The sequence below is a fragment of the Salmo salar genome, chromosome ssa18, assembly GCF_905237065.1.
Source record: "Salmo salar chromosome ssa18, Ssal_v3.1, whole genome shotgun sequence".
NCBI lineage: Eukaryota > Metazoa > Chordata > Actinopteri > Salmoniformes > Salmonidae > Salmo > Salmo salar.
The window spans coordinates 20,097,576-20,121,664 of NC_059459.1; the positions used below are offsets into that span (position 1 = coordinate 20,097,576).

Consider the following 24,089-nt stretch of genomic DNA (forward strand, 5'->3'; position numbering starts at 1 on the left):
CTTTGGAGGAATACCCAGATTTAAAGAGGAGTCTGTAATTTGCTTTCTAATGATCATGATCTTTTCCTCAAAGAAGTTCATAAATTTATTACTGCTGAAGTGAAAGCCATCCTCCATTTGCGAAGGCTGCTTTTTAGTTAGCTTTGCGACAGTATCAAAAAGAAATTTCGGATTGTTCTTATTTTCCTCAATTAAGTTGGAAAAATAGGATGATCGAGCAGCAGTAAGGGCTCTTCGATACTGCACGGTACTGTCTTTCCAAGCTAGTCGGAAGACTTCCAGTTTGGTGTGGCGCCATTTCCGTTCCAATTTTCTGGAAGCTTGCTTCAGAGCTCGTGTATTTTCTGTATACCAGGGAGCTAGTTTCTTATGACAGATGTTTTTAGTTTTTAGGGGTGCAACTGCATCTAGGGTATTGCGCAAGGTTAAATTGAGTTCCTCGGTTAGGTGGTTAACTGATTTTTGTCCTCTGACGTCCTTGGGTAGGCAGAGGCAGTCTGGAAGGGCATCAAGGAATCTTTGGGTTGTCTGGGAATTTATAGCACGACTTTTAATGCTCCTTGGTTGGGGTCTGAGCAGATTATTTGTTGCAATTGCAAACGTAATAAAATGGTGGTCCGATAGTCCAGGATTATGAAAAACATTTAGATCCACAACATTTATTCCATGGGACAAAACTAGGTCCAGAGTATGACTGTGGCAGTGATTAGGTCCAGAGACATGTTGGACAAAACCCACTGAGTCGATGATGGTTCCGAAAGCCTTTTGGAGTGGGTCTGTGGACTTTTCCATGTGAATGTTAAAGTCACCAAAAATTAGAATATTATCTGCTATGACTACAAGATCCGATAGGAATTCAGGGAACTCAGTGAGGAACACTGCATATGGCCCAGGAGGCCTATAAACAGTAGCTATAAAAAGTGAGTGAGTAGGCTGCATAGATTTCATGACTAGAAGCTCAAAAGACGAAAACGTCATTGTTGTTTTTTTTTTTGTAAATTGAAATTTGCTATCGTAAATGTTAGCAACACCTCCGCCTTTGCCGGATGCACGGGGGGTATGGTCACTAATGTAACCTGGGGGTGAGGCCTCATTTAACACAGTAAATTCATCAGGCTTAAGCCATGTTTCAGTCAGGCCAATCACATCAAGATTATTATCAGTGATTAGTTCATTGACTATAACTGCCTTGGAAGTGAGGGATCTAACATTAAGTAACCCAATTTTGAGATGTGAGGTATCACAATCTCTTTCAATAATGGCAGGAATGGAGGAGGTCTTTATACTAGTGAGATTGCTAAAGCGAACACCGCCATTTTTAATTTTGCCCAACCTAGATCGAGGCACAGACACGGTCTCAATGGGGAAAGCTGAGCTGACTACACTGACTGTGCTAGTGGCAGACTCCACTAAGCTGGCAGGCTGGCTAACAGCCTGCTGCCTGGCCTGCACCCTATTTCATTGTGGAGCTAGAGGAGTTAGAGCCCTGTCTATGTTCGTAGATAAGATGAGAGCACCCCTCCAGCTAGGATGGAGTCCGTCACTCCTCAACAGGCCAGGCTTGGTCCTGTTTGTGGGTGAGTCCCAGAAAGAGGGCCAATTATCTACAAATTCTATCTTTTGGGAGGGGCAGAAAACAGTTTTCAACCAGCGATTGAGTTGTGAGACTCTGCTGTAGAGCTCATCACTCCCCCTAACTGGGAGGGGGCCAGAGACAATTAATCGATGCCGACACATCTTTCTAGCTGATTTACACGCTGAAGCTATGTTGCGCTTGGTGACCTCTGACTGTTTCATCCTAACATCGTTGGTGCCGACGTGGATAACAATATCTCTATACTCTCTACACTCGCCAGTTTTAGCTTTAGCCAGCACCGTCTTTAGATTAGCCTTAACGTCGGTAGCCCTGCCCCCTGGTAAACAGTGTATGATCGCTGGATGATTAGTTTTAAGTCTAATACTGCGGGTAATGGAGTCGCCAATGACTAGGGTTTTCAATTTGTCAGAGCTAATGGTGGGAGCCGTCGGCGTCTCAGACCCCACAACGGGAGGAGTAGAGACCAGAGAAGTCTCGGCCTCCGACTCCGACTCGCTTAATGGGGAGAACCGGTTGAAAGTTTCTGTCGGCTGAATAAGCGACACCGGTTGAGCATTCCTACAGCGTTTCCCTCCAGAAGCCATGAGAAAGATGTCCGGCTGCGGGGGACCGTGCGAGGGGGTTTATACTAACGTTACTATCTGTACTTACTGGTGGCACAGACGCTGTTTCATCCTTTCCTACACTGAAATTACCCTTGCCTAACGATCGCGTCTGAAGCTGGGCTTGCAGCACAGCTATCCTTGCCGTAAGGCGATCGTTCTCCTGTATATTATAAGTACAACGACTGCAATTAGAAGGCATCATGTTAATGTTACTTAGCTTCGGCTGTTTGAAGTCCTGACGAACCATGTCCAGATAAAACCTCCGGGGTGAAAAAGTTGAATGAAAAAAGTTGAGTGAGGGAAAAAGTAAAAATATACGGTAATGAGAAAGTAAAAAACCGTCAGGTATCAAAGTAAGATCGGCAACAAAAACGCACAGCAGCGTAAACAAGTCTGCAAGGGTTTTACGGTAACAAAACACATTGAATGACGCACAGAGTTTTCATCTCAAAAGATAAGATGATAGATATTGTACTGAAACAAACTATTTTGGCCAAATGTAGGCCAAAAAGCAAATATGCTGGCTTCTGACATGAGCTAACAAACTAATCTAACCATCATGGTATTTACCTTCACTGACATGGAGCTCCATTGTCTAGGGGCTTTTACTAAATTAGAAACGAGGTTGTCATTGACTCTGTACCTCAGGGGACAGGATGGAGTACGGAGTAAAGTGTGTGTGTGTGTGTGTGTGTGTGTGTGTGTGTGTGTGTGTGTGTGTGTGTGTGTGAGAGCAGATAAGGTTCAGTAGATTTAATCAGAACTAGTGCCTTTTGCATGTCAGTTGCATGCATATCCCCCCCCCACACACACACACACACACACACACACACACACGAACCAGAAACACAACCTACCCCTTGGAGATGCTGTATAAACAACAACAACATAAAAACAGTGTCATGTTATTAAATCACCACAAGAGATATCATTAGTAGTTAATATAGGGTCAAAACAGCATTCTCTATCTCTGACATGATTGGATAATCATGACAGATCATCCTTGGATAGCACTGGCAACGGATGTGTCCATGCGCTTATCATCCCCCTCCTCTCTCAAGTGCACACACTGCATGATTCTGTGGGCAGGTCAACTCTTGATTAGGCCTGTAATGACTTCCTGTTCAATGTCTTTTGACCACGGACCAGGGGTAACGCATGCAGGGGGCAGACTAAGGTTACGGACAGCAGTATTTGTTTAGGGTATACCTCGAGCAGACTCCGTCGCTTGGATGAAACCCAACTGGTTAAAAACTGTGTGCAAAAGCCTAATATCTCACATTCCATGTCTAATAGGCCCACCTACAAAGACTGAGCTGCAGTTGCTCACAAACAGCTGGTTATTCTCAAGTCTGGCGCAGGATGGGCCCTCGCGGATTCAGATGCAATGATATATTCAAAACTCCCCCACCCATACAGTGAATGTTTCTGTGTGTGAGGGTGTGTATTAGGGAGAGAGTGGGTGTGGGAGTGATTGTTTTGTTCTTGTATATGTATGTACTGTACAGTGTCTTCGGAAAGTATTCAGACCCCTTGTCTTTTTCCACATTTTGTTACTCTACAGCCTTATTCTAAAATGGATTAAAAAAATAAAAAGATCCTCAGCAATCTACACACACTACCCCAAACTGACAAAGCAAAAGCAGGTTTTTAGACATTTTTGCAAATGTATTAAAACTTAAAAACAGATACCTTATTTAGGTATTCAGACCATTTGCTATGAGACTTGAAATTGAGCTCAGGTGCATCCTGTTTCCATTGATCATCCTTGAGATGTTTCTACAACTTGATTGGAGTCCATCAGTGGTACTCGGGGGAGAAGGGCCTTGGTCAGGGAGGTGACCATGGTCACTCTGACAGAGCTCTACAGTTGCTCTGTGGATGAGGGAGAACCTTCCAGAAGGACAATCATCTCTGCAGCACTCCAGCAATCAGGCCTTTCACCTTCCAACAGGACAACGACCCTAAGCACACAGCCAAGACAACGCAGGAGTTGTTTCAGGACAAGTCTCTGAATGTCCTTGAGTGGCCCAGCCAGAGCCCGGACTTGAACCTGATCAAACATCTCTGGAGAGACCTGAAAATAGCTGTGCAGCAATGCTCCCCATCCAACCTGACAGAGCTTGAGAGGAGAAGAATGGGAGAAACTCCCGAAATACAAGTGTGCCAAGCTTGTAGTGTCATACTCAAGGCTGTAATCACTGCCAAAGGTGCTTCAACAAAGTACTGAGTAAAGGATCTGAATACTTATGTAAATATCATATTTCCGTTTTTTATTTGTAATAAATTAGCAAACATTTCTTAAAACCGTTTTTGCTTTGTCATTATGGGGTATTGTATGTAGATTGATGAGGGGGGGAAAAAAATGATTGAATACATTTTTTGAATAAGGCTGTAACGTAACAAAATGTGGAAAAAATGAAGGGATCTGAATACTTTCTGAATGCACTGCATTTTGTGTGTGTGTGAAGACTGACACTTTCCAGTCAGCAAAAGGTTAACTTCAAATCAGAAAGCAATAACACACCATCTGAAACATTTTAATAGTGTTTGGACATATTTACTCCCCTCACCATCCCCATATCTATTAGATTTTACTATTGGTAGCAGTGGGTTGAGCCAGAGTGCATATGCATTCTTCTCCTGGGAAGTGTATTATTCCATCTCTGAGGTACTAGTCACTTGCTAGCCTGGCCTATCTAGCCTCCCCCGGTCCCCCCCACTCTAGCCCTTAACGCTCCCCAGCCCCTCTACCCCACCCTCAGTCCTCCATGGTAATGCGTTTCATATGCCACTTCGGCCCAGGACCATAAATAGCTAGATCCAGAGGCCAGAGGTCCAACCGTCCAATATAACAGCTCTATTCTCCTGACTGGCCCTCAGCAAAGAATTGGCTGAAGTGGTGTAATGATTATTGGTGTGTATGTTAAGGGAGAGGGGTTGTGTTTAAGGTAGGTGTAAAACTGGACCCGATGGTTGCTTACTATAACCTTAACTACATCAACTACTTCAAATTATGAATAACCTATTAATGAGAAACTTATAAGCACTTGCCCAGTTCCATATACAGTCAGTACATGTTTTCATGTTCACAAGTCAGGATAAACTTTAGTAAAGTGTTCCCAAAAACTATATTGTTAATTTTTGATACAGTTCAAGTCTTACTATGTTGGCTAGGAATTAAAAGGAGCAGGATATAAGGTTATTTCTCAAACTAGTGTCTAGTTTGAGAAACCGACGCCTCAAGTCCTCAACTGGCAGCTTCATTAAATAGTACCCGCAAAACACCAGTCTCAACGTCAACAGCGAAGAGGCGACTCCGGGATGCTGGCCTTCTAGGCAGAGTTCCTTTGTCCAGTGTCTGTGTTCTTTTGCCCATCTTAATCTTTTTATTTTTATTGGCCAGTCTGAGATATGGCTTTTTCTATGCAACTCTGCCTAGAAGGCCAGCATCCCGGAGTCGCCTCTTCACTGTTGATGTTGAGACTGGTGTTTTGCGTGTACTATTTAATGAAGCTGCCAGTTGAGGACTTGTGAGGCGTCTGTTTCTCAAACGAGACACTCTAATGTACTTGCTCAGTTGTGCACCGGGGCCTCCCACTCCTCTTTCTATTCTGGTTAGAGACAGTTTGCGCTGTTCTGTGAAGGGAGTAGTACACATCGTTGTACGGGGTGTTGTTGTGATTGCGTTATTAAATTGTTCCAGTTCAGTTTTATTTCTAGATTTAATGTATTAGGTACAGTTTAGGCAACAAGTAACAATCGTAATACTGTATTTCATTAAGCGGGTTTAATGTCTCTACTGATCTTTTGTCATATAGATCCATTTATCATAGTTAAAATGGCCACTACTATGACTTTAAGAATCAGCTGGGCATATCACACTACCCAAAGGCCTATAATGTCACAATGGCAACTATTGGCAGCCTATGACAGCTTAAGAAAGACCTCATTGAGTTCAAACAAAAAGTAGGCTCTGTGTTCTGCCAATGCTTGTCGAGTCAATGACTATTTTAACATTCATAGTGGATACCGTGGTACAGTATTTTACTTTAGGTAATAACATGTCAGGATTGGATACTTTTATAAAGGGTTATACTTTCTACATTCACCAAAACAGTTTATTAACTACAGCAGCTGATCATAGCCTACATTTTCTTGAGGTTGATAAACATAACTTATGGAATTCTTTGACCAAACTGTACATTGTTGCAGTCCTGCTGCTGGCCTCACTAAACAGCTGTCTGTGTTTGCATTCACATTGACCTTCAGTCTTTCAACACACACTGTTCAGTCTGAGGTTAACCTAATGAAAACCTGCAGACTGTCAATTCCAAACTGCAGTACGCATGCACACACATGCACACACATGCACGCACAACACACACACACACACACACACACACACACACACACACACACACACACACACACACACACGCCCCACTAATAAACAGATGCAAATCAACAATCACTCACTCACTCTGGGTTTGGGTTCCGTGTAAGTTTTTGGTAAAAAAATAGATAAGTTAAAAATGACAAATAATAGCCGTTTCCAGCTACAATAGTCATTTACAACATTAACAATGTCTACACTGTATTTCTGATCAATTTGATGTTATTTTAACGGACAAAAAAATTATGCTTTTCTTTCAAAAACAAGGACATTTCTCAGTGACCCCAAACTTTTGAACGGTAGTGTACATGTACTGTAGGTAGAGTTAAAGTGACTATACATAGATAATTAACAGAGAGTAGCAGAAGCGTAAAAAGGGGGAGGGGGGGACAATGCAAATATTCTGCGTAGCCATTGGATTTGCTGTTCAGGAGTCATGGCCCTAGACTTGGTGCTCTGGTACCGCTTGCCTTGCGGTAGCATAGAGAGCATTCTCTGACTAGGGTGGCTGACAATTTGTCTTTGACAATTTTTAGGGCCTTCCTCTAAAAATGTTTGTTAATTTTCTAAGGTTTTCTGTTTGAAATGTTTAGATTTGATAGGGAAGCTGAAAGGTCAAATATACTGTTTTAGGTTTTCTTCTGCCAAGTTTACACCATCACTATTACAGTGGAACGTTTTGTCCAGGAAGTTGTCTAAAAGGGATTGAATTTGTTGTTGCCTGATTGTTTTTTGGTAGGTTTCCAAACTACATTCCTTCCCTCTATAGCATTTCTTAATATTACTCAGTTCCTTTGGCTTTGATGCCTCATGATTGAGTATTGCTCTGTTCAAGTAGACTGTGATTTTGCTGTGATCTGATAGTGGTGTCGGTGGGCTGACTGTGAACACTCTGAGAGACTCTGGGTTGAGGTCAGTGATAAAGTAGTCTACAGTACTACTGCCAAGAGATGAGCTATAGGTGTACCTACCATAGGAGTCCTCTCGGAGCCTACCATTTGACTATCTACATACCCAGTGTGTGACAGAGCTACAGGAGTTGTGACCTGTTTTTGTTGGTTATGTTGTCGTAGTTGTGCCTAGAGGGGCATATGGGGGAGGGAATGCTGTCACCTCCAGGTAGGTGTTTGTTCCCCTTTTTGCTGAGGGTGTCAGGTTCTTGTCCAGTTCTGGCATTTAGGTCGCCACAGACGAGTCTCTCTCTCTCTCCTTCTTTCTCCCTCTCTGTCCCTCTCTCTCCCTCAATCCTTCTCCCTCTCTCTCTGACATGCTCCATGTGGGGTGCCTGTCTGTGTGTGTGCATTCTTAATAAGGGTTTGGCTGGTAGCTGGTAGGGTACAGAGTCCTGTGTAGGACAGCATGCTCCTGCTCTGGCCTGGCTCCCTGTCACACAATGACCATGAATATCTGGTGTTTCTTTTGCAGGGATAATGGGGGATCCACCAAACGCAAGTCAGGTAAGACAAGTCACCTAATTTCTCTCTATATTGACCAGCACTCACATAGAAGTGCATCTACTCTGCTCCGGTCAGTTGCATTGCATGGAGTCCTGTTTGTAATTTGTGTTTTCAGTGGTAGTGCATTCTTTTTTTCAAAGTATGACTTTGGTTGGTTATCCAGTTACCTGGAACAGGTCATGTAGCCTATGTGATGATTTTTCTAAGTCCATTATTGACATTAGTCTGGTGTGTGCGTGCGTATCTCTGTTGGTGTGCGTGTGTATAGGCATACATGTCTTTGTACCAAACAGGCATACGGTAACAAAGCATTTCTTGGGAGTCCATATCCTTTCCACCGACTGAGCAAAGATCTATAGACCGTTGAAGAAAGCTCTATAACGTCATAAGTGTATAGTAAGACCAACTCGGCTCACGATAACATATCGTCTCTGCTTAATGCACACAGCCAAATCCAACACGGCTTATTGTGATGAAAGGGTTAAGCAAACAGCGTTGGGTGGGAAGGAGCACCTGTTTGTACAGCTATGCTGTTCCTGGGTTGGGTGCTGACTGTTGGGACGGTGAGTGGGCTCAGTGCATGGGCATATGGCCGTGGGTGGGTTTATACGTAGGATTCAGAGGGGCTGAGGGAGCAGCTGTGCATCTGCAGTATGACCGTGTGTGTGCGTACTTGAGTCACCAGCATTCTAGACTCCAGGTGATAGTTCTCAGCAATTATCCCTAATTTCGGATATTTTTTGTTTTTAAACAATTTACTGAAGTCCGTTCAATTATTTTAAATCCATTTAGTTTTTCTTCTGTGTGCTCGATACGCAGTTTCTCTAGAGATCACTCAGATCAAGCCTGAACTGTGCAATGTAGTAGGGAGGTGTAGTTTCTAACGGGCCAATCATTATTCTACATAGTTTAGCTTAGACAACGTGGTAATTAACTGCAATGACCATAATCCATTGCGCACCCACATGCTTGTCCAGTCTGTGTGGAGCAGACACGGAGATGGAGAGAAGAGAGAACGCATGATCGAGAGGAATAGAAAGCAGTTGCCTGGCAAGGTATCTCGATCTGAAAAGTGGTCACCAACCGGTCAATCGCGATCGACTCGTCGATCTCCAAAGCATTCGTAGTCGATCACCAAACATTTCGGTAAAAAACAACAACGATAAAGCCTTGCCTTTTTTCGTTCAGTGCTGTTGGCGGTAGGCACACTTGATTCTGCAGCCTTAACGCTGGGAAGGCAAAGTGTTCCCTTTTTTAAAACATTTCATGTGTCTGAAGGTAGAACTCTGCATACCCGGCAGGCCCAGAGAGCAAATCAAGTGCACCTATAGGCCTACCACTGGTCAATCAGATAGCGCAGATCACAGTGTCTGCAGTTTCCTTGAGACATAAAAAAAATGTATGCTGTATGATTTCAAAACTTTTAAAACCATGACTAGAGAGAGACTCAATGAATACAGAAAAGAGCTGCTGTTTTTACAAGTAAGTTCACGTGGTCTGCCACTGCGAGGACGATCAGCTATCTATCCTGTCTCCCTGTAGCGCTGTCTTAGGTGTCTCACAGTACGGACATTGCAATTTATTGCCCTGGCCACATCTGCAGTCCTCATGCCTCCTTGCAGCATGCCTAAGGCACATTCACACAGATGAGCAGGGACCCTGGGCATCTTTCTTTTGGTGTTTTTCAGAGTTAGTAGAAAGTCCTCTTTAGTGTCCTAAGTTTTCAGAACTGTGACCTTAATTGCCTACCGTCTTTAAGCTGTTAGTGTCTTAACGACTGTTCCACAGGTGCATGTTCATTAATTGCTTATGGTTCATTGAACAAGCATGGGAAACGGTGTTTAAACCCTTTACAATGAAGATCTGTGAAGTTATTTGGATTTTTACGAATTATTTTTAAAAGACATTGTCGAACCCACAAATGCTGATGCTCCAGATACTCAACTAGTATAAAGAAGGCCAGTTTTCTTGCTTCTTTAATCAGAACAACAGTTCTCAGCTGTTTTAACATAGTTGCAAACGGGTTTTCTAATGATCAATTAGCTTTTTTAAATGATAAACTTGGATTAGCTAACACAGTGTGCCATTGGAACACAGGAGTGATGGTTGCTGATAATGGGCCTCTGTACGCCTATGTAGATATTCCATTACAAATCAGCCGTTTCCAGCTACAATAGTAATTTACAACATTAACAATGTCTACACTGTATTTCTGATCAATTTTATGTTATTTTAATGGACAAAAAATGTGCTTTTCTTTCAAAAACAAGGACATTTCTAAGTGACCCCAAACTTTTGAACGGTAGTGTATGTACTAGGCGGTGTCAGAGGAAGGCCCAAAAAATGGTCAAAGACCGGTAGTGTCACCCAAGTCATAGACTGTTCTCTCTGCTACCGCACACAAGCGGTACCGGAGCGCCAAGTCAAGGACCAAAAGGCTCCTTAAAAGCTTCTACCCCCAAGCCATATGACTACTGAGCAACTAAACTAATGAAGTGGCCCCCCCTTTTGTTTTTACATTGCTGCAACTCGCTGTTTGTTATCTATGCATAGTCACTTTACAAATTACCTTGATTAACCTGTACCCCTGCACATTGACTCGGTATCGGTACCCCTTGTATATAGCGTCGTTATTGTTATGTCACTTTCTTGTGTTACCTTGTGATTGATTAAAAAAATCTACTGTAGTTAATATTTTATTAACTCCATTTCTTGAACTGCATTTTTGGTTAGGGGCTTGTAAGTAAGCATTTCACGCTAAGGTCTTTGATTTGACCACTGATCTAAGTGATTGGTATTCAGCAGTCTTAAAAGTATGCCTTATTTACTTTGAAGAACTACTAAAATAGTAATGTTGTCAGACAGCCAAGGCAGCAGATCTATAGAGATGAGATGATGACTTGGAATAAAATGTCATAAAAAAAACAAATGTAATATACACAACATCTGAAATATTTTATGAAAGTAAAGTAATGAAAATAAAGGATTAATAAGTGATAAGCAGTAATGTGTAGTCATTACCATCATGGAATTTGTATTCATTGTTTTATTCTCTGTTACAGCATTCAACCCACAATGTCTTAAAAAATTTGCGAAACCTGGGGGAAAAAATGTGGTGACCAAATCCGAACCAACCTCAAAAAGCACAAATTGCTCAGTACTACCAGGTGACAAAATACAAGATTCAACAATTCATGAAGTTGCAATGAATTTGACTATAATTATTTGAATAATACATTATACCTGAAGCCTTGAAAATCAACTCTGGACCTCCAAACGATTTCCACTGCATTTGTTTTGTTTCCCTCTGATCAGTGACTGATTTTTAGACCTGGTACACCAGGTGTGTGCAATTAATTATCAGGTAGAACAGAAAAGCAGAATTCTCCGGACCTCGTAGGGTAAGAGTTGAATACCCCTGACCTACAGTATTATGCATTAAATAGTACAGCTGAATTACACATTCCTGGCAACCTAATGAAGTTGCCACCAAATGAAATGAGACTCCTACCTAATTTTATTCTACACTCTATGGTATTGTGCCTTTACATAACAGTGAATTCCATTGACATAAGGAAATGGAAAGCTTGCCTTATTTCAGGCGTGTGTCTCTGTCGTAGCCTACGTTCAGACTGTGCTAGATATTGCATTTCTTCCAGGAATCGGAGGCTGGAATAATAGCTTATCCACAGTTGCTCTTCCGATAGGTTTTGAATAGTTACAGTTGACAAACAATGATTAATTAATGAAATGGTCCTATTTTATTGTCTCTTGTAATAGAAAACATAATTTTCCATCTTTTAAATTAAGATGGAAAGCCTTGGAGGAATCTCTCGAGATGCTGATATTTTGCCGTACTTCTCTAGTTTAATCAATAGCTTAGCCTTACTGGACATCTCCTTTTGAAATCTACCTCCTGCACACCAGGAAACAGGGTTAAACTGCACTGAGATATTGGTATTACTTTATTAAACCAGAACAGCAAAGAGACTGTGCAAGTCTGTGGTGAATTTTTGCTGTAGCTGCAGCTTAAGGTCCCTATAATTACATGGTGTCGGTCTCTCCTAAGAGTTTAGAGTTAGGGTTAACAGGAAAATGTGCCCTAACAGGAAAATGTTGCCCCAGGCCACAACTGCTGGTGGTTACTGCATGGTTTAGCCAGACTGGTTCCCACTGTTTACCTGGCATGGACATTCTGCAGAAATCACAGGCTATCTGAACAGCTCTGTCTTATACTCTGACGTAGACAATCAGTCATTCATAGCATCGTCATGATGACTGCCCCATTCTCTCGCTCTCTCTCTGTGTGGTTTGTCATTCCCTCATACACCCGCCAGCTATCTTGAATTTCTTCAATGTTTATTCAGTGTTCAAAAGTTTCAAGTTCCGTTATTTATTATGGACTGGTGAAATTGCCCATAGGTGAACCGCTGGGTCCCTGATTAAAAGCAAAAAAGGATTTACTCCATAGATTATGACATTAAGATAAAGAAAAGATGTCCCTGAAAACCACTATTGAGTTACGAATAAATGATTTGCCCAAGGATTTGCTCCTTCATGTGGTTTCGGTAAGGTTTTGGCCTGTATCTCAGCAATTATTCTCCAACTGTGACCTCCCTTACAATCACATCAAGGGCCCTATGGGGTTCTCAGTTGGATGATTTCCACTCCCTGTTGAGTCCACTTCATTCTGTAGATCTGTTGCTCTCTATGGGTCAACACAGGACATACTGTACCTTACTTGTTCTCCAGGTATATATCTTAGCACTGTTTACAGTACGTCTCGTTCTGTCTATTGTTCTCATCACTAACTTCATAGACAGCATACAGTACAGCCTGGGTGGCTGCCTATGCATGTGTGGTTTGGTCAACTCCTCATGGGCACAGCTAGACTTGAGACTAGCACATAGAGTAGTGCTACTGATAGACAATATGAGGTTACTCAGAAGTAAGACCTGAATGTTTTCACTAGGTCTGCTGTGTCTCCAAGGAAAATGGTTTGGAAGTTAACACACTGTTTGGAAACTGTTTTGAAGTAACTATGACAGACAACAGTTCAGGCTGAAACCCCATTTACTAAAAGAAAACTTAACTTAAACTTGTACAACTCAGCACAAGTGAATAAAATGAACTGTTTATCTGAGCAGCTTTACTGTGTTAGGATAACAGGACTGTGTAGAGAGAGAGTAGGAGAGGGAGAGCGTGAGAGAGAATGAGAGCGAGAATGAGAGTTGGGGAGGGAGAGAGAGAGTGGGAGAGAGTGTAAGAACGCTTGGGGGCTCCGTGCATGTGAGGAGAGTAGGTTTACGTGGCAAGTGTTACGCACGGACCGGGGGAGTGTGCGCAGCCATGCTGGCTTTATTTGAGCTGGGGGGCTCAGGGGCATATAGGGAGTGGAATTGTGTGTGACGGGTGGTAGGGTGGGAGGGGTATCAGGGGGAGTATTGGGGTATGTGTGAAGGGTCAAGGGGCGCACGGGTAAGGGGCCAGCTAGCCGTGTGCGTGACTGTGTGTGTGTGTATCTGAGTGTGTACAAAGGGTGTGTGTGTGTGTGTGTGTGTGTGTGTGTGTGTGAAGGGGAACTGACAAAGAGTTCCTGCACCAGGCTAAAATCTCTATGACGAATGTGTGCTTCTCTACCACATAAACAACTGTGGGCTGTTTCAGCAATCACACTCCCCTTGCTTGATACTGAGCTTTTTGACTCATGCTGCCTCCCAGACACAGGACTTTTATTGACATGCTGCAAGGCCAATGCCATCTGAAAGATTGAATTAACTGAATCTCACTCGAGTGAAACTACCATTTTTGTAATGACATTTTTACGGGTTAGACAATGCGAGGCAAACATTTGCAACATTCTTATGTTTTTCTAGAAAGATACTGTATGGATATTTGGCTGAACTAACTCTAAAATACACACAGCAGTAGCAGAACTGCATTATAAACAGGCAAGTCTCTTAAACCACAAAGTCAGTGTGTGCACTGACAGTTTGTGACTTTTTGCAGAAGTAGCTAACACCATCATGAGTTCTAGAGCCAAGCCAGTGACCATTTGTCACCTCTGCCTCAACAAGGAACCAACCCCTCCTAAGCCTGTAGCAGGCAGCTAGCTAGCTGGAGCACTTGTGAAAAGCAATCGAGTCTTCATCTCATAATACCCAGTGTGTGCCAGAAAATACATGTTAGGAAACCAACAGACACAAAATAAGGCAAAGGGGCTGCCTGATGATTTTCAATGCTAAACAGCTGTTGAGTGTCAATATGTGGCAGGAACACATGACACTCCAGTTGTCTGATGAATCAATAACAACCAATAAAGACTTTATAATGTAGATGCATCTGCGAATTGTATATTGAGACATTTATGTTGGAGTCAATGGACTGTTTGACCATGCTGCTTTGAGATCCTTTGAATGTTCAGGTTTTGTGTTTCTCAACTTGTGCTGTGGTACAAGAACATTCATAACTGTTTTATAACACCTCAAATTAATGTCACTTTATTGAAGGTTTCTGTGCACACTCTATAAGGGCATATTACATGGTTATGATGCCCGTCATTCCATTTAATGTAATAATGTGACACAGATGTTGGTAAATTACATAACACCCTGTTTATATCATCTGGTATGTAGACTGTTAAGTAGCATGTAATAACCTATGACATTAGTTGTCATTCAGGCTCTGTTATAGCAGCTGTTATTAACAGTTGACATTAGAGCATATGACAACAGGATCAACAGTCATCTATAACACCCGTTATAACTAGTTTTATAACATCTTATGCCATTACTCATAACAATATAAAACTACTTATGTCACTTTATGACTAATGTTATGTGTTATATAGCTGTTATAAGGGCTTTATGAATGCATACATAAGGACACCAACTATAGTGTTACTACATAGGTTTATGTCCTTATACAATATCTGATTTTGAATATGAGCTGCTCAATATGGTTAGAACCCCATGTGCAGTTTATTTCCCTTTATGCAGGGTTTTATTTGTTTGTTGTCTGACGGTACACATTCAACATCCTTTTTAGAGAGAGTTTTAACAAAGTGACTCAGTGAAAGCATCTGTAAACTGCATTGAACAACCGCTCAGTGTCCCCTTCTTATCCACCCACACAACTGCAGCTGACGATCCAAAGACCAGATTTAGATCTACTCCATCTCTCTGCTAAATCAGCTTCAGTGAAATCAAAAGGTCTTCATCATGCCAGTGTCACACCAGCCCTCCCTCTAACCAGACCCAAAGTAAGATCAGGAACCCTGACAACAAAGGAGGATAAATCCCCTGACCCAAACCAACAGCCTTCCCAATTCCCAACCTCCCCTGTTTCCTCCCCAAGATGCATTCTTGCAATGCTCCCAACTTTCGTCCTGTTTTGGACGGGACCAATAATGGGATTGGGAAGGAGGGAGAGCAGGGCTGGGAGCAGGAAGTGCAAGTATAAATCTGAGTGAGGTGAGATGTAAACAGAGAGTGTCTAACAGGGCTATTTCAAAAGTCTGGTGTCAAATACAACATTTTAAGGGTTATAGATATGTGCTGTGCATATGGGGCGATGCCCGCAGGCATCCTAGGAGGCAGGCAGGCACACACGCACGTAAACACAGTAGTCTAGAGTCTAGACACTAAAGTTGTTGATATTCTGAGATTCCAGGAAGGGTGGGGGAACTGATATCAATCATATGTGCTAAAAGCAGGATTTCTCTCCTAACAGGCTCAGTTTGTTAACACTAGTGTGGCCACTACTTGCAGCACACTAAACCATCCTCCTCCAATCGATCAAATTGATTTCATCTACTGCATCTAATTTCATGCCCACAGATGATGGAGTTGGAATACATACTGTACCTACTGTAAATCACATGTGCATACTAAAGCTACAGAGTTTGGAGACAGAGTAGAAAGAAGTATTATGATATGAAGCATATTTCACCCAACATACAATTTCATATTAATCTACATTAGTCTTTGTGGAATGTTACACAGGTTAGAGTTAAAAAAAAAAAGAATTTCATTGGTATCCAGATGAAGACCTTATTTTAGCTCTACCCTACAACTTCTTAGGCTTTCCCTCCTAATATTTCTCACCTTTGTGACCCTTGTTCTAGCCTGTTCTTCTTGCAAAACATTTGATTTCCTGAAAGGGGCTGAAATATTAGCTTTTGTTTTTGGGACCTACTGAGTGTGCTGACAGAGTCTTTACTCATTCGCACAGCGCACACCCCTCCCTGCCCAACAAGAGAAGAAGCACGTTTCAAAAACATCACTTCACGTCGTTTTGCGTGGATTCCTGTTTTATCAGATCAAGCCCTGTTGAGTTAAAAAAATATATATATATATATATTTAGGCCCGAGGAGGTGTAGTATATGGCTAATATACCACGGCTAAGGGCTGTTCTTAAGCACGACACAATGCGGAGTGACTGCATACAGACTGCATACAGCCCTTAGCCGTGGTATATTGACCATATATCACCAACCCCATAAGTGCCTTATTGCTATTATAAACTGTTTACCAATGTAATTACAGCAGTAAAAATAACTTTTGTCATACCCGTGGCACACGGTCTGACATACCACGGCAGTCAGCCAATCAGCATTCAGGGCTCGAACCACCCAGTTTATATATAGATATACCGTTGAAGTCGGAAGTTTACATACACTTAGGTTGGAGTCAATAAAACTCGTTTTTTCAACCACTCCACAAATTTCTTGTTTACTAACTATTGTTTTGGCAAGTTGGTTAGGACATCTACTTTGTGCATGACACAAGTAATTTTTCCAACAATTGTTTACAGACAGATTATTTCACTTATAATTCACTGTATCACAATTCCAGTGGGTCAGAAGTTTACATACACTAAGTTGACTGTGCCTTTAAACAACTTGGAAAATTCCAGAAAATTATGTCATGGCTTTAGAAGCTTCTGATAGGCTAATTGACATCATTTGAGTCAATTGGAAATGTACCTGTGGATGTATTTCAAGGCAACATCATGGGAACATCAAAAGAAATCAGCCATGACCTCCACAAGTCAGCTTCATCCTTAGGAACAATTTACAAACGCCTGAAGGTACCACGTTCATCTGTACAGAAAATAGTAAGTAAGTATAAACAACATAGGACCACGCAGCCGTCATACCGCTCAGGAAGGAGACGCGTTCTGTCTCCTAGAGATGAACGTACTTTGGTGCGAAATGTGCAAATCAATCCCAGAACAACAGCAAAGGACCTTGTGAAGATTCTGGAGGAAACAGGTAGAAAAGTATCTATATCTAGAGTTAAACGAGTCCTATGTCGACATAACCTGAAAGGCCGCTCAGCAAGGAAGAAGCCACTGCTCCAAAACTGCCATAAAAAAGCCAGACTACGGTTTGCAACTGCACATGGGGAAAACGTACTTTTTGGAGAAATGTCCTCTGGTCTGATCAGACAAAAATAAAACTGTTTGGTCATAATGACCATCATTACATTTGGAGGAAAAAGGGGGAGGCTTGCAAGCTGAAGAACACCATCCCAACCGTGAAGCACGGGAGTGGCAGCATCATGTTGTGGGGGTGATTTGCTGCAGGAGGGACTGGTGCACTTCACAAAATAGATGGACTCATGAGGGAGGGAAAATTATGTGGATATATTGAAGCAACATTTCAAGACATCAGTCAGGAAGTTAAAGCTTGGTCGCAAATGGGTCTTCCAAATGGACAATGACCCAAAGCATACTTCCAAAGTTGTGGCAAAATGGCTTAAGGACAACAAAGTCAAGGTATTGGAGTGGCCATCACAAAGCCCTGACCTCAGTCCTATAGAAAAATTGTGGGCAGAACTGAAAAATAATGTGCGAGCAAGGAGGCCTACAAACCTGACTCAGTTACACCAGCTCTGTCTGTGGAGGAATGGGCCAAAATTCACCCAAGTTATTGTGGGAAGCTTGTGGAAGGCTACCCAAAACGTTTGACCCAAGTTAAACAAACAATTTAAATGCTACCAAATACTAATTGAGTGTATGTAAACTTCTGACCCACTGGGAATGTGATGAAAGAAATAAAAGCTGAAATAAATCATTCTCTCTACTATTATTCTGACATTTCACATTCTTAAAATAAAGTGGCGATCCTAACTAACCTAAGACAGGGAATTTTATTAGGATTAAATGTCAGGAATTGTGAAAAACTGAGTTTAAATGTTTTATTTTACCGTTATTTAACTAGGCAAGTCAGTTAGGAACACATTTTTATTTTCAATGACTGCCTAGGAAAGGTGGGCTAACTGCCTTGTTCAGGGGCAGAACGACAGATTTGTACCCTGTCAGCTCAGGGATTCGATCTTGCAACCTTTCGGTTACTAGTCCAACGCTCTAACCACTAGGCTACGCTGCCGCCCTTGGCTAAGGCGTATGTAAACTTCCGACTTCAACTGTATATAGATTAAATTTTTTTATTTCACCTTTATTTAACCCGGTAGGCTTTTGAGAACAATTTCTCATTCACAACTGCGACCTGGCCAAGATAAAGCAAAGCAGTGCGACACAAACAACAACAGAGTTGCACATGGAATAAACAAACATACAGTCAATAACACAATAGGAAAAAGTCTATATACAGTGTGTGCAAATGAGGTAAGATAAGGGAGGTAAGGCAATAAATAGGCCATAGTGGCGAAATAATTACAATTTAGCTATTAAACACTGGAGTGATAGATGTGCAGAAGATGAATGTGCAAGTAGAGATACGGGGTGCAAAGGAGCAAAAAAATAATAACAGTATGGGGATGAGGTAGTTGGATGGGCTATTTACAGATGGGCTATGTACAGGTGCAGTGATCTGTGAGCTGCTCTGACAGCTGGTGCTTAAAGTTAGTGAGGGAGATATGAGTCTCCAGCTTCAGTGATTTTTGCAATTCGTTCCAGTCATTGGCAGCAGAGAACTGGAAGGAAAGGCGGCCAAAAGAGGAATTGGCTTTGGGGGTGACCAGTGAAATATACCTGCTGGAGCGCGTGCTATGGGTGGGTGCTTCTATGGTGACCAGTGAGCTAAGGCAGGGCTTTACTTAGCAAATACTTTTATAGATGACCTGGAGCCAGGGGGTTTGGCGAACAATATGAAGCGAGGGCCAGCCAACGAGAGCATACAGGTCGCGGTGGTGGGTTGTATATGGGGCTTTGGTGACAAAACAGATAGACTGCATCCAATTTGCTGAGTAGAGTGTTGGAGGCTATTTTGTAAATGACATCGCCGAAGTCAAGGATAGGTAGGATAGTCAGTTTTACGAGGGTATGTTTGGCAGCGTGAGTGAAGGATTCTTTGTTACGAAATAGGAAGCCGATTATAGATTTAATTTTGGATTTGAGATGCTTAATGTGAGTCTGGAAGGAGAGTTTACAGTCTAACCAGACACCTAGGTATTTGTAGATGTCCACATATTCTAAGTCAGAACTGTCCAGAGTAGTGATGCTGGACGGGCGGGCAGGTGCTGGTAGCGATCGGTTGAAGAGCATGCATTTAGTTTTACTTGCATTTTAAGAGCAGTTGGAGGCCACGGAAGGAGAGTTGTATGGCATTGAAGCTCGTCTGGAGGTTAGTTAACACAGTGTCCAAAGAATGGCCAGAAGTATACAGAATGGTATCGTCTGCATAGGGGTGGATCAGAGAATCACCAGCAGCAAGAGCAACATCATTGATGTATACAGAGAAGAGAGTCGGCCCGAGAATTGAACCCTGTGGCACCCCCATGGAGACTGCCAGAGGTTCGGACAACAGGCCCTCCGGTTTGACACACTGAACTCTATCTGAGAAGTAGTTGGTGAACCAGGCGAGGCAGTCATTTCAGAAACCAAGGCTGTTGAGTCTGCCAATAAGAATGTGGTGATTGACAGTCAAAAGCCTTGGCCAGGTCTATGAATACAGCTGCACAGTATTTTATCTTATCGATGGAGGTTATGATATCGTTTAGGACCTTGAGCGTGGCTGAGGTGCACCCATGACCAGCTTGGAAACCAGATTGCATAGCGGAAAAGGTACAGTGTGATTCGAAATGGTCGGTGATCTGTTTGTTAACTTGGCTTTCGAAGACCTTAGAAAGGCAGGGTAGGATAGATATGGGTCTAGAGCAGGGGTGTCAAACGTCCGGCCCGCGGGCCGGATCATGCCCGCAAAGGGGTTTAATCCGGCCCGCGAGATGATTTTGTAAAGTATAAAAATGAGCTGCAATTTTTCAATAAAAGAAACTGCTGTTCCAATTGCGGCCACTGGATGGCGCAATAGCAATTGTGTTAAGCAAGCAAACTGTTTATACCGGAGCAGAGCAAGTAGGTCAAGCAAGTGCAGCCAGTCCGGATGAGCTACTTTGTTTTGCCCGCGATATTTATTACGGCTTCTACTTTTAACATTATGTGCTTTGGCACCCTCATTGCCCCAATATGTCTCTGTCAAAAAAGAGAAAAGTGGACGCAGAGTGTTCCAAGAAAAATGGTCATCCTCCTATTTATTCACGGAATTCAATGGGAAAGCTGTATGTTTGGTGTGTTCACATCATGTTGCAGTGCTGAAAGAGTATAACCTTCGTCGCCACTGTGAGTCTTCATGCTGACAAATATGACAACTTTCAAGGACAGCGAGAAGAGAGAAGGTGAATGAACTGTTGGCGGGTCTGAAGAAACAGCAGTCTGTGTTTACTCACAGCCGAGACATCAGTGACGCTGCAGTGAAAGCTAGCTACCTCATTGCTAATGAAATCGCAGTGGCTTCAAAACCATTTAGTGAGGGTGAATTTGTAAAAACATGCATGATGAAGGCAGCGGAGATTGTGTGCCCTGAAAAGCGCCATGCTTTTGCAAGAAACAAGAAACACAGTTGCAGACAGGATTTCCGATCTTTCAGTGGATTTGGACAGCCAGTTGAAGCAAAAAGTAAAGTCATTTATTGGGTTTTCAGTTGCAATTGATGAAAGCACGGACATTACAGATGTTGCACAACTGGCCATTTTCATCCGCGGAGTTGATGACACATTGACCATCACCGAGGAGTTCGTGGAGTTGGTGCCGATGACAGATACAACGACAGCAGCTGATATTTTCACTGCACTCGTCGGCGCGCTGGACAGGGTCGGAGTGGACTGGTCCCGCGCTGTCAGCCTGGCTACAGATGGTGCGCCCTCAATGATCGGGAAAAAAGCAGGCGTTGTGACAAAGTTCAGAGAGAAAGTGCAATCTGCAAATGGAGGACGTGATTTTTGGACTTTTCACTGTATTTTGCACCAGGAGGCTTGGTGTTGCAAGTCATTAAAGATGGATAACGTCATGAAGGTGGTCATCCAAACTGTTAATTTCATCCGATCCAGAAGCCTGAATCACCGTCAGTTTGACAGCCTTTCTCAGAGAGAAAGACCACATCTATGGCCTGCCATACCACACTGAGGTAAGATGGTTAAGCCGAGGTGCTGTGCTTAGGCGTTTCTTTGATTTACGAGAAGAAATTGAACAGTTCATGGAAGAAAAGGGCAAACCAGTGTTAGAATTTAATTCCGCAGAATGGATGCAGGACCTTGCATTTATGGTGGATGTTACAGAGCACCTGAATAACTTGAACAAACAGCTGCAAGGGCGCAACAAAGTCGTCACGCAGTATTACGACAGCATACATTCTTTCAAGTTGAAGCTGTCATTGTGGGAGACGCAACTAGCCGGTGGTGATGCAGCTCACTTCCCGTCTGAAAAATGTGTGCGCGACCCAACATGTGGCAGACATGAAGCGGTTCAAAGATAAAATAACGGGACTGTTACGGGAGTTTGAGCAACGCTTTCAGATTTTTGGTGAACTGAAGAAAGACTTCAACGTTTTTTGCTCGCCATTCACCGTGAATCCCTCTGATCTGCCCGTCAGCATCCAACTTCAAATAATAGACTTGCAGTGTGAGTCGGATATGAAGGGCAAATTTGCCGCAGCTGGCTTGGACACATTTTATCAGAATCTCTTGCCAGGTTACCCCAACTTGACAGCCCTCGCTGCAAAACTGTTGTGCATGTTTGGAACCACATATCTTTGTGAGCAAGTTTTCTCTGTAATAAGCATAAATAAAACAAAGCTGCGCTCAAGGCTCACGCACAAGCACTTGAATCACATCCTGAAGTTGGCTGCCACTCAGGATGTGACGCCTGATATTGATGCGCTGGTGAAAGCTAAAAGATGCCAGGTATCAGGAGTCAAATAAACTATGCAACCCCACTTAAAGTGCTGCATGAGACACCCTGATATAGTTCTGTGATATAGTTCTGTGAATCACTGAGGCATTGTGTGTTTGTGTGTTCTTTTTCTTTAGAATTTTCAAATAAACTTGAGGTGTTTTATGATTAATAGTGATGTTGTGCTTGTACTATTGTGGACACACTGTCCTCAGGCTCCAGCTTTATGTTTTATATTGATCGTATTAAAACAAAGAAAACAATCTGAAGTTGTTGTTTTTAAGTTATATATACCATGATTTTACCGGTCCGGCCCACTTGGGAATAGATTTTCCTCCATGTGGCCCCTGAGCTAAAATGAGTTTGACACCCCTGGTCTAGAGTGTCATCCACTTTGTAGAGGGGGATGACCGCGGCAGCTTTCCAATCTTTGGGGATCTCAGACGATACGAAAGAGAGGTCGAACAGGCTAGTAATAGGGGTTGCAACAATTTCGGCTGACCATTTTAGAAAGAGAGGGTCCAGATTGTCTAGTCCTGCTGATTTGTAGTGGTCCAGATTTTGCAGCTCTTTCAGAACATCAGCTATCTGGATTTGGGTGAAGGAGAAATGGGGGAGTTACTGTGGGCGGTGCAGGGCTGTTGACCAGGGTAAGGGTGGCCAGGTGGAAAGCATGGCCAGCTGTAGAAAAATGCTTATTGATATTCTCAATTATCGTGGATTTATCGGTGGTGACAGTGTTTCCTAGCCTCAGCGCAGTGGGCCGCTGGGAGGAGGTGCTCTTATTCACCATGGACTTTACACTAAAACTTTTTGGAGTTTGTGGTGCAGGATGCACATTTCTGTTTGAAAAAGCTAGCCTTTGCTTTCCTAACTGCCTGTGTATATTGGTTCCTAACTTCCCTGAAAAGTTGCATATCGTGGGGGCTATTCGATGCTAATGCAGTACGCCACAGGATGTTTTTGTGCTGGTCAAGGGCAGTCAGGTCTGGAGTGAACCATGGGCTATATCTGTTCCTGGTCCTACATTTATTGAATGGGGCATGCTTATTTAAGATGGTGAGGATAGCACTTTTAAAGAATAACCAGGCATCTTCTACTGACGGAATGAGGTCAGTATCCTTCCAGGATACCCGGGCCAGGTCGATTAGAAAGGCCTGCTCACTGAAGTGTTTTAGGAAGCGTTTGACAGTGATGAGGGGTGGTCGTTTGACCGCAGACCCATAACGGACAAAAACAATGAGGCAGTGATCGCTGAGATCCTGCTTGAAGACTGCAGAGGTGTATTTGGAGGGCAGGTTGGTTAGGATGATATCTATAAGGGTGCCTGTGTTTACGGATTTGGGGTTGTACCTGGTAGGTTCATTGATAATTTGTATGAGATTAACTTCTTATGGGCAGGTAGCATCCCACCTGGCCAACATCCGGAGAAATTGCAGCGCGTAAATTCAAAATACAGAAATAGTCAAATTAAACATTCATAAAAATACAAGTGTTATACATCGGCTTAAAGATTAACTTCTTGTTAATCCAGCCACTGTGTCAGATTTCAAAAAGGCTTTACGGCAAAAGCATACCATGCGATTATCTGAGCACAGCGCCCCGCTTACAAAAGCATACAAACATTTTACAACCAAGTAAAGGAATTACAAAAGTCAGAAATGGCGATTAAAATTAATCACTTACCTTTGATGATCTTCATATCTTCATTGCAGTCACAAGAGTCCCAGCTACACAATAAATGTTTGTTTTGTTCGATAAAGTCCCTCTTTATGTCCCAAAACTCTGTTCTGTTGGCGCGTTTTGTTCAGTAGTCCACTGGCTCAAAGGCGGTCACGAC

The 24,089-nt window shown here is 42.7% G+C and overlaps 1 protein-coding gene across 3 annotated transcripts in view; it reads left to right on the forward strand.

Moving 5' to 3' along the window:
• Positions 1-24,089, forward strand: part of LOC106577017 (SH3 and PX domain-containing protein 2A) — a 102,628-nt gene that overhangs the window by 20,010 nt on the left and 58,529 nt on the right. For all 3 annotated transcript variants that reach the window (XM_014154660.2, XM_014154661.2, XM_014154662.2), the window contains exon 6: positions 8,024-8,055. In XM_014154660.2, coding sequence (XP_014010135.1) covers positions 8,024-8,055 — 32 coding nt within the window. The remainder of the gene's footprint in view (positions 1-8,023; positions 8,056-24,089) is intronic.